We start from the raw sequence: 10,467 nt of genomic DNA on the forward strand, positions 1-10,467 counted from the left end.
TCATTGCTGGCTGACTTCAACAAGGCCAGGAGGTCCTCAAAGACAAGTATCTGCTCTGCAATACTGTAGTCGCACGAACTCATGAGCAAGTCTCTTTCGAATTGCTTTCTCATCCTGTACATGCCGTGTCGTTTTGTTCCAGGTTGGAGGGGACAGAGGAGAAGTTAAGAAACAGAGAAAGCCGGCCAGAGGACCTGCACATCATAGCAGAGCTCAGAGAGTGGTCACCGAAAGAGAGGCTCTGGTCAAGAAGCTGGTGGTGAGTGCAGCAGACTGTGGAAGGAACAACGTTCACAGAAATCCGGCTTCTTGCTCAATTGATTTCTTATTTTTTAAACTGCGGTCACAGATTCTGCTGGCCGACATCGTAACCGTTACGGCCGATCAATCATCCGGAGCCGGCGCTGTTTGCAGCAATGTGCGCGCAGCAACAGTGTCTTTAAAGATGGTTTCCCAGCGTGAATAACGTCTCTCTGTGACTAATTTTAAAAAAAGACTGAGCGTCAAAGTTATTCTTGACCTTGGAATAGTCCGCACATCTCGCAGTCGTCTCGCCAGTCTTCTGATAAATGATGAAGACGGTGAGATGCAGTTAAAAGCCACAGACGTTTGAACCCTCGATACTTTTTGAGTCTCCACTTCTTTTATTTTAAAGGACGACAGAAGTTCTACCAGTTGGGTTGGTCAACAGAGAGACGGGGTTCAGCAAGGTCTTCAACTCCAGTGCCAACGTCGGCGTAATCAACCCTCTTATCAAGGTGAGTGTTGTTGAACACGAGTGGCGTGAACGCCGAGGATCGCGCGTGGCTGTTTATGACAGCACGAGCACAAACATAAGAGGATTGGAGTCATACCGCTCTACAACCAACACCACACTCATCGTTCAATTTTGTGGATTGGCACATCCGTTTAAATATGAAACAATTCACGGCGGACTGTGTAAACAGATTTGTTATCTTGCTGCTAAAACGTGTCTCATTACAGTGTTTTAGGTTTTTTTGTAGCTGGTCTCTGAAAAGGTTTCGTCCTCTGAAAAAATGTAATTTTGGACATCCGGACCACGACGAATATAAACCTCCACTGCATGCAGGCTGGCAGCTTGTTTTCATTTAATTCGATCTTGTCCTTTTTATCCGTACCTTTAATTTAGTCTATTGTTTGAACAACGGCGTATCACCAAAGCAAAAATCTTCCTCCTTCTTCCCGCCGTACAAAGACGCTCATCATCCTTTCTTGTGCGCACGCAGCTGTCACACCGACGGTTTGATTCCAGGAGTCACGGAGAAACAATCGTGCTTGATTTCAGCGTGCCTCCTCCTCGTGGAGGTGTTTCTCACTCTTGGTTCTTCATATTAGATTCCCTCACTTACACTTCTAAACCCCCATGTGCAAGATTAACCCATTTCTGATACTTTATCCATCTATTTATCTTTCTAGTTTTTCTATCATTGATAAATTGTTGTTTTCTGAGTGTACTCTGAACATGAGAGAGTAAAGCACAGTCGCATCACGCTGATACTTCTGATTGTACATTGCCTGTCTGTCCGTGTTGTACTGAGGATCAGATCATAGACATGAGCAAAGTGTTTGCTCTGCGTCCGTTCACATCTGTATTTGGACAGTCTTGGTGTCATCCTCCTGTCTTGAAAAATAAAATGCACTGTCCTGGGACGCGATATGTCCTGTATGCATACATTAAGGTTTTCACAGTGTTAGATCAGAATTAGCACAGGAAAGATCTGTTGTCTTGTCACGTCCGGCCACACTTCACCGTCGGTCACAGCTGCTTCTCCTCTGATTTGCCTTCCTCTAACGCAGAATCACCTTCCCCACCCTGCCTCTCTTCTTCATCTTTGTCCGTAGTTAAAAACAGGCAACCAGTCAGATCACCGCTTCGCCAGCTTCCCTAGCCAGTCAGCTCTCCGCTTCGTCAGTCCTCCGACCATGAGTCACGAAAGAGATGAAGAGGGGGGACGGGAGGTGGAGGAGGTAGGACCTGGAGGCCACTTTGTGGCATCTCACTCCCCCCTCCAGAGATCCCTCCCAAGACTTAGGAAAGCCCCGCCACAGTTCAGCCCTCCTCCTCTTTCTCCTCTTCCTCAGCATCCTCCTCCTCCTCCTCCTCCTCCTTCTCCTTCTCCTCATCCTCCACATCATCCCATGCCAAGCCTTGCTCTTCCTCATGCTCCTCATCCTCAGGAAGCCCTGGTGCAGCAGCATCAGGGCCTACAAAGCTTTAGGAGGTGAGAACTATCTGACTTGCTGCCACTGCTGCCCTCAGATCACTTTCACCTCCCATAATTCAGGGAGTGAAGTACGTGATGTTTGCTGCCCCCACTGTCTGTATCTCTCACCTCACTCCCCGTTTTATCCTCACCCCCCTTCCCCCAAACCTGAAGAAGGGCTTTTTTAAAAAAGGCAGATATCGACCTTCATCTCACAGAGCGCTGCAGTCGTTCTCCATTAGCATCAGAGTAATATAGTGAAGATATAATCACTGCTTGATCTATTATACTTTAACATCTCATTTCCTTTGTCCCCTTTCATGGAACATCGTAAAATCTCCTTTCAGATTCTCTCCTCACTGTCATCCCCGTCTGCCCTGCCAACCTCGAAACTTTCCACTTACAAATCACTCTCGATGAGACTTCAAACTCTGACACAGGAAAAAAAAAAGAAAAAGAGGGCTGATTTAAAAGTGTAAAAAAATGTAAGATAACGGCTCAGGACACGCAGTGTAGAGGAGATGAAGGAAAGCTGCGAGCACTGATTAGAAAACACTGACGTGAACCAGTTTACGGGACTTTAAAATCTGATTTCAGATGGAGAATTATGTCGCTGTGTTCAAAGCAAGCTGACTCCTGCTGGTCTACCGCTGCCTTAGTCTCTCAAAAACACAACAATCTGGTTCAAAGCCGTCTATATCTGTAGAGTCTCCACAAAATGTTGTCAGACGTTTCTAGTAATCTGAGCAAGTGGCAAAAAAACAAACATGTTTAGTCGACGTATGTCGACTAATGCGCAATTTTCCTGAAGGATTACACATCGACCTGCAGCTATAGACCAATCTCAATCTCTGCCAGCGCTCCCTCACTCTCATTCACTGTCCGTGTCTCTCGACCAATGCTCGCAGCACTGGATTGTGCCTGAATGTACCCGAAGTCACTTCCTTCCCAGTTGAAAAATACATACCTTTACTGTAGGTGTGAATGTGTGTCTATCTACATTCTACATAGATGGAAGTTCACTAGTTGCCGGTGGTGTAAAGTCACGTCACCAAGCTACATCCCGGACTGTGGACGTCACACCAGCCTTCACTTTGTTTGCAGCACTGGATCCTGATCACATTTTGATTGTTCCCCCCTGTGTGCGAGTGTCACTTTGAGCCTCTCTCGGCCGTTATAATTAATCTGCTTTTGTTTCCTCCCTCAGCCTTCCTGAGGCCAACGCCACGACGCCATCCGACCCGAGGGGGATGGTGGACGCAGGAAAAAGCAAAGAATACGAAGAGGAGCTGTACTCCCAGTACTTCTCTTTCTGACCGGCAAAAAAAACAACAACACACAAACCCAATTCTGTCAAAAAAAAATGAAGCAATGGGACAGAGAGCTGAAGTTGGACAGCGATCAAACAACTGCAGGTTTTGAAAGTCTTCTGGGCGACATAAATATCAAACGTCCACTGCTAATCACAGCATTCCCATCCAGTCCTGAATTGAAACTTTAGGCCTTCCACACGTGGTGAGCACAACAAGTAGTGCGGCTTGTCATCACTGCGTACATGATAGCAGGAGGCGCGGCCATGGACACGTCATTTGTCTCTTTATTTACACCATTTGTGTGAGCTATAAAGCTGCAGGAGGCGGCGTAGGTCTTTGTGATTGTGACAACAGATCAAATTGTAATTTTATTTTGCAAAGTTTTTAATAATCATGTCAAGATGTGGGCTGTATTAATATTCTTACCAAGAGATACAGAATAATTGTGACATAATTCCACTTATTTTTGAAGTTCTTAGACCATCTTTCCTATCAGTATAAATAACAGTGAAGGAAACACAGACAGGCTGGAAACAAACCCCGACATTAGATAGACAAATTTGGAAAATAAATAATAAAACCTGGAAAACCTGGAAAAATGTTCTAGTCAGGGAAAATGACGTCAACATTCTTCTATTTTCCTTTAAGCTGAGAAAGAGCTGCAAGTCTGTCTGTCAGAGCGCTGTGAGATCTCACAGTGGGTGTGATGAGCCTTGTTAAAGTGTCATGTGATAAACTGAGTCAGTGGCAGAAAATAATTCGAGCAAACGACTCGACTCAAATGTAAAAATTGTACATTTAGATTTAAAGTTCGCTCCAGATTTGTCAGGCCAGTACTGCTGTGTTTGCTGTCCAGGCAGCTTTGGTTAATATAATTCTTCGGATTATAAGTGAATTTTATTTACAAAGCACTTGCCAGGCATTAAAAAAAAAGAGAGAGTGACAGCTTGTGTATGGAGCGGCCGCTGTCTGTCATATCAGCTTAAATATATAACACAATAACACATCTGGAAAACATCCACGAGAATTTACAAAGCCATTTCTTGCTTTATTACCGACCTACTCTGTGGACCACAGACAGAACAAAATAACTGATTTCTCTCAGTATTAGTAGATTAGATTCAATATAAAGAGACCAACATTGAATCAACGTGGCTCAACGTTGAAATGTAACATTAATTTTTCATCAGGTTCGCACCCTGAAATAATGAATCAATGATGAAACATAAGATCAATGTGAGTTCAACTTCAAATCAATCACTGAACCAACATTGAAATATCATGAATTAAACCAGTCGCCAGATAGCAGACCAACATTGAATCAAAATTGAATCAACATCGAATCAATGACTGACATTTCAGGTATGCTCACCCAAAGTTTTACCCACAAATAACGCGGTTTAGATGATCTGCCTAAACTGTTGTGAGATAACTGATAGAAATGCAGCCGAATCCTTTAAAAAAACAACCAAATCCTCCATGAAACTCTGAAGTCGCACTCTGTAGATGAAGAGGAAATGATTTCAACGTGTCTTATCAGCTGTAATTTGACTGGAAATGCTTTGAACGTTCAGCAGGGACCAAGTGATTTTTGCCTTGATGCTCGCCTTTAGTCTTTCATGCTCCACCTGCAGTGTAAACACATTCACATGCATCGGAGGAGGTCGATTCTGGTTGTTCTTTAGCCTCAACAGTACGCAACAATAACAACACCAGCAAAAAAACAAGTAACTTCAGCTCGCTGTCCCAGTGCTTTGACTGTGTACATACAGTATATGTTTGAAAGTCACTTTCAAATATCCGAGGCTCGTCGAGGGGCGCTTGATTTATCATTCCAGGCACCTCAACATGCCCAGGAGGGGGGGAAACATCAAGAGAAACGGAATCAAGCACCCCTCATATTTTTATTATTCCAGTATTTATAATGTAACAAGCTACTGTTTTTCTACGGTCTGTTTGTGGTGCCGGTGGATCAGAGACACGCGGAGAAAGAGCTCTGTCAGCAGCACGATGATCGACTCCTCGAAACTTTATTTTATTTTTTTTGTTAACGCCAAGGAGTGTTTACTTAATTTCACTAAAAGCCAGGAGTTCATGCGGGCGGCTGAACTCTTTGTCCGCGTGTCTCTGCCTGTGGGGCAGGCCATAGAGCATGTGAAAACAGAAACACTATCATGATGCTGCTGTCGCTCACTTGAAATCCTCCATATCTCCTGTTTTTTGGTGTACCGTCTGTTTTTTAACTTGACTTGAAAGTTTACATAGTTCTTGTGCTACGTACTTTTCACGACCGAGAAAAGGTCCATGAAGTCCATCCAGTAACCTGTACAGTTTCCAAACTGCATGGTCGTCGAGCAGCCCGAATGAGGCTGCGTTTTATTACTTCTTGAAAAGGCGGATAGAGAGACGCGAGGTTTAAGAGTTTACTCCGTCCACACACTGACACCACCACCAACAACAACATTACAGCTTTTGATTGACGCTCGTCTTCCGTAGCAACCTCACAGGTTCAGGAAGTGTTTGTACTCGATCGATTTATAATCCCCCACAACGAAGACCTGAACCAGCCCCTCTCTGATAAAGTCCAACAAATCTTAAAGCCTTTTCTTTAAACTGAATATTTCACAAAAGCACCTTCGAAGATGAACGTGCCTTTGCCCTCTTACCCTGAGCTATGTGAGAAGACGTTGGTGGGTAAATATGAAGCTGGAGCCAGGAGACAGTATTTCCAAAAACACGGTCAACAACCCGAATCCTGATGAAAGAGAATATGTGAATCTCTTTTGGTTTCATTTGAGTGTTTCCTTTCTCATCCTCTATATTTGTAGTCCATACTTCCCATAGGAGGACTACAATACCCTTGAATGTGATCTTTGCGTCTCTGACCGTAAGCTTGCCTATAATCACAGTGTACAGATCCCAGTGTCTTCTCATGTGACCGCGGGTAAGATGACAATCCAGCATATGATTTTTTTTTCCCCTCTCGTGAGCTGCAAATGAAAAATGAAACACTTCCTGAAGCCTGGTTGAGACAGGACCTCTAAAGCAGACATGTCTGTATTTGTGTCACTTTGCCAAACATTTAGACATCGAATAATCAATTGAAGAAATGATTTTATCCTGATGTCTAACTGTCCTGTGATTTAATTGTAAATACTGACGAACCCCAGCAAAGAAAATGGACCAATAACTACAGACGCCTGTCTCCTCTGAAGGAGCGTAGCCCTGACACTGAACCACAGCTGGTTCGTCCCCTCATGCACACTGTGACGAAGATATTTATTCAAACGATGATGTTAAATATTCTGCATGAGACGATGCGGAAGTCTTCTTATTTTTTATTCTTAATAATACATTCACTCACAATCGCGTCCAATTTTACTGCCAGTCTCTTTTATTTCCCCCCGTCCATGATTTCACACGCTTCTCTTTGAGCTTCCTACCTGATAAATCCAACACAAGAGCGAACACGAGAAGCACAGTCAGTCGACCTTCAAGGCAGCCATTGGTTTCCATTAACTTCACTGTAGAATCAACTGAAAGTTAAGAAGTCTTAATTCTTGACGTTGGAAATGGTGTGCCGGAGCTTTCACATGATCTTCATCAGCAGATGGAGTTGTTACCCCTTGAACCCCTTTTTTCTGAGCACTTTAAGGACTTCAGGTCCACGCTGGCTTAAATGTTGAGTTCGGTTTGTGAAGACGCCGTCTGAAAGAATTAAGAATCTTTTGTCTCATTCACATGTTTGTGTTTCTTTCTGTGCCACACATGACTGCTCTGTTGTTTTTAAAGGAGAACACCATAAGGACATTTTCTTTGGAGGAGTCTGCCTCTCGTGGTTGGAACGTTGCCATCACATGACCTTCGCCCATCGTTACCCCAAGGTTCATGATAGTCTTTTTGAAATGTTGTCATGGGAAACGCTGGTTAAACACTGGTCGCCAGTGAACCATAGAAACCGCAGCTTGTTTTAGTCCTTTGGATGTGACGATATACCGATCAGGGCTCCGTTCAGCTCACTCTCAACTCTCCGAAATTGCAGGAAAACTGGAAGAACAAAGCGCGACGTGTAAACGTGAATGAGTGAATTGCAATTTGTAAATGTGAGTTGAAAGTGACCTGATGTCACCCTCGTGACATATCATTTAAAGATGTCTGTCTCGCCATTTTTTTTGGGAAGTAAAATATATAATAACTTATAGCAACAACAATATTTATTTATATTTATATCATTTCTGTTGTATGTTATGGAACAGTAAAATTATGATTGTGAGATAAAGACCTCCTCTTCCTGTGTTCCTTTTTTTTTAGTGAGTGTGTGTGTGTGACCTGCGTGCAGCATGCTGGTGTTTCAGACTAACGAGCGACCCAGTTAACTGGTGACCGCCGGCTGACGTAGTTAAGACAGAGAGGGAAAGCTAACAATCAAAGAGGACAGCAGAGGTGGAGCAGGTATGTTTTTCTCACACTGTAACGTTAACGTAACGAAGACAGCTGTCGGATTTCAGCAGTTGTAACTATGACAACCCCAGGTTGCCAGTTAACACTGTCACTGGTTTAATCGTAACACCAGATCTGGTTAAGCGGGTATTGTAAAAACATACTCGACATTAAAGGGCATGGCAGAAACGTAATATAATATTTATAACTATGTTTATATGTTTGTCTACAGTAGCCCAGAAGGGACCGACCAAACACCGGCTCTTGCAAACAGCAACTACACCACAAGATGTCACTAAATCCTACATTTAAAGGAGGCAGGCTCCAAACACAGTAACCTCCACAAGGTGGCAGTAATGCAACAACAATAATAATGCCAAAAAAATAAGGTGCTGCCATAACTGTATTTTATATATTATATGTTTATATATAAGGACCCAATGAGGCAAGTCCAGTTCAGCTTTAGGCTGAGTCAAAATGTCTTAAAACAACTTTTATATTTGTTATTTATCGTCTAAAAGTTTCAAACAAAGTTTTCCACAAATGTAAAGTTAGGATTTGCGATATATGAAACACAGTCGCATCGGGAGAAATCACTTTAATCGTATTGACATGCAGTTTCTTTGGTGTTTAAAAGTCAAGTGGTACAATCTTCCAAACGTACATACAGCGGAAGAATCAATCATTTCTCAATAATTATTCATCTGTGACCGGTAAGTTCTCAGAAACCATCGTGTGCCAGTTTGTGTTTTTTTTATAAATACTCGATACACCTCACGGTTTATCCTCTACACCGCGACCGCTCGTCATCAGGGCTCTTGTGCTGTAATTAACCAAAAATGTCCAAACATTAGTCAGTCGTAGGTTTCATAAACTAAACAGAAACTTAAATACAGACGTCATAAAGTAAAATCACACCATGCAAAGTGTCCTCACAACTGATAAACTGCATGTACTGTCTGCACGTGTGCTTCTAAAGATGTACATCAACATTACGTATGGTAGGTAAGCTGCTCTATCTAGACTTAACATACGTTACTACAGTAATTAATTATGTTTATAGATGTTAAGCTGCGTCAATGTCAGACCTGCTACAAGCTGACCGGCTCCACAGATCAACTTTTTTATATAAAGGTTGCTTGTAGATTCAACAGATGGCTCAAATTTGACCTGATTTCATAAATAATAAATCATTTGTATTGAATGAAAATGCTCTGGATTGCAGAGAGAGGGCGCTGACACACCGACATGGCTGAGATGATATGATGACGAAGTGCCTCGAGCTCCTGTAGTAACCTTTCGGTTAGATTTGATGATTGGATGTGAACGACGTGACTTTCCTTCGACGTCGTAGTCGAAATAATTTTCCTACCCCCATAGTATCTTTTTTTTAATAACCACTAGGGTGCCCCAAAGTTAATTTTCCACCAACTCTGAGTTTCCATTTCAGAATTTGGTTGAAAAAAATGATTTTACTCTAGAATAAAACGCAGATAATCGAACATTGTTATGGGTTTGATCGCAATGTTTTCATTTTTTGTTCCAGTTTGTCAGTCTGGCATGGCGGATAGAGGTAAATACTACAATACCCATGAGCCTCGGGCCACAGCAGCGACTTAATTTAAGCTGCAGATTGTATGATTAGTTCAAGTTTTAAGCTCAGTGATTGGGCCTGTCACCTCACAGTCTGATCATACTCCTTAATCGACAGGTACTTCAGCCTATCACACTCAGCCATGCCGTTTGCCAAATTTGGCTTTAGCCTCTGGTAACCGCCAACATGGCAGCAATACCGATGTCAAACTCCCTGCATCATATATCTCTCTGGTCTGTTTGTGGTTTCTGGCAGTGGCAGATGAAGGAGGAAGTACAAACGCTTAATGGAAAAGAATTATTTCCAGCGTGTTTATCTGAAGCGGAGGGGGGCTGCAGGAAGCAGCGGGGCTCGGAGGAAGTCATTCTCCTCCATAAATCAGCCTAAAACAACACGTTGTGATGTGAGCGGGGCATTAGTCAGGCAGATAGAAATACATATCAGTGTATCAGTGAAGTTTAAACTGTTGAAGTCGGGTCACTTTTGATCATTCCCTTGAGAAGCATAGAGAGAAAAGGGAAGCTGATCCCTGATCAGCTCTGACAGAAGCAGTGTGGGAGAGTTTGGCCTTCACATGGATTAGACTGATACATGGGGATGATGTTATTGCTTTAGTAGAAATCTGATCTGTACGTGTCAGTCCATATCTCAGCCGAACCTTCGTCCACAGCTCCGCTGTCCTCAGCTGCTCAGCAGGACGATGATGTAGATCAGGAGCAGGCAGATGAGGATGAGGGTGAAGTTGACGAACAGCTCCTGCAGGTTCCTCTTGGCCTGCGGGTTCACCTCGATCTGAGACGCTCGGCGGATGGCCGACTTGGTCATGTGCTGAACGCGCTCCATGGAGAGGCGGCGGCGGTTAGATTTTGATAGGCTGGATTAAAGGAGGAGAACG

At 43.3% G+C, this 10,467-nt stretch overlaps 2 protein-coding genes across 6 annotated transcripts in view; one reads left to right on the forward strand and one right to left on the reverse strand.

Annotated features, from left to right (window-relative positions):
- fam184aa (family with sequence similarity 184 member Aa) overlaps positions 1–10,353 on the forward strand; it is a 52,178-nt gene extending 41,825 nt beyond the window's left edge. For 2 of the 5 annotated variants that reach the window (XM_019271874.2, XM_027291577.1), the window contains one exon: positions 3,433–3,554. In XM_019271874.2, coding sequence (XP_019127419.2) covers positions 3,433–3,441 — 9 coding nt within the window. In that variant the 3' untranslated portion in view covers positions 3,442–3,554. Of the gene's footprint in view, positions 1–3,432; positions 3,555–7,330; positions 7,519–7,849; positions 7,991–10,242 lie in introns of those variants that run through there. The other 3 variants (XR_003464258.1, XR_003464256.1, XR_003464257.1) reach the window with 3 other exon arrangements.
- On the reverse strand, positions 8,562–10,441 carry pln2 (phospholamban 2). The gene is made up of 2 exons (XM_019271875.2): positions 10,231–10,441; positions 8,562–8,801 (listed from the first exon to the last, which is right to left on the reverse strand). The coding sequence occupies exon 1, from the start codon at positions 10,413–10,415 to the stop codon at positions 10,254–10,256; it is 162 nt and encodes a 53-aa protein (XP_019127420.1). The 5' UTR covers positions 10,416–10,441; the 3' UTR covers positions 8,562–8,801; positions 10,231–10,253.
- Between the last annotated feature and the right edge of the window lie 26 nt (positions 10,442–10,467).

This window comes from Larimichthys crocea, chromosome XIX (genome assembly GCF_000972845.2).
Source record: "Larimichthys crocea isolate SSNF chromosome XIX, L_crocea_2.0, whole genome shotgun sequence".
Classification (NCBI taxonomy): Eukaryota; Metazoa; Chordata; class Actinopteri; family Sciaenidae; genus Larimichthys; species Larimichthys crocea.

Bases quoted from the DNA above. Each gene is read 5' to 3' on its own strand.
- pln2 (XM_019271875.2), bottom strand. From the start codon at position 10,415: ATGGAGCGCGTTCAGCACATGACCAAGTCGGCCATCCGCCGAGCGTCT.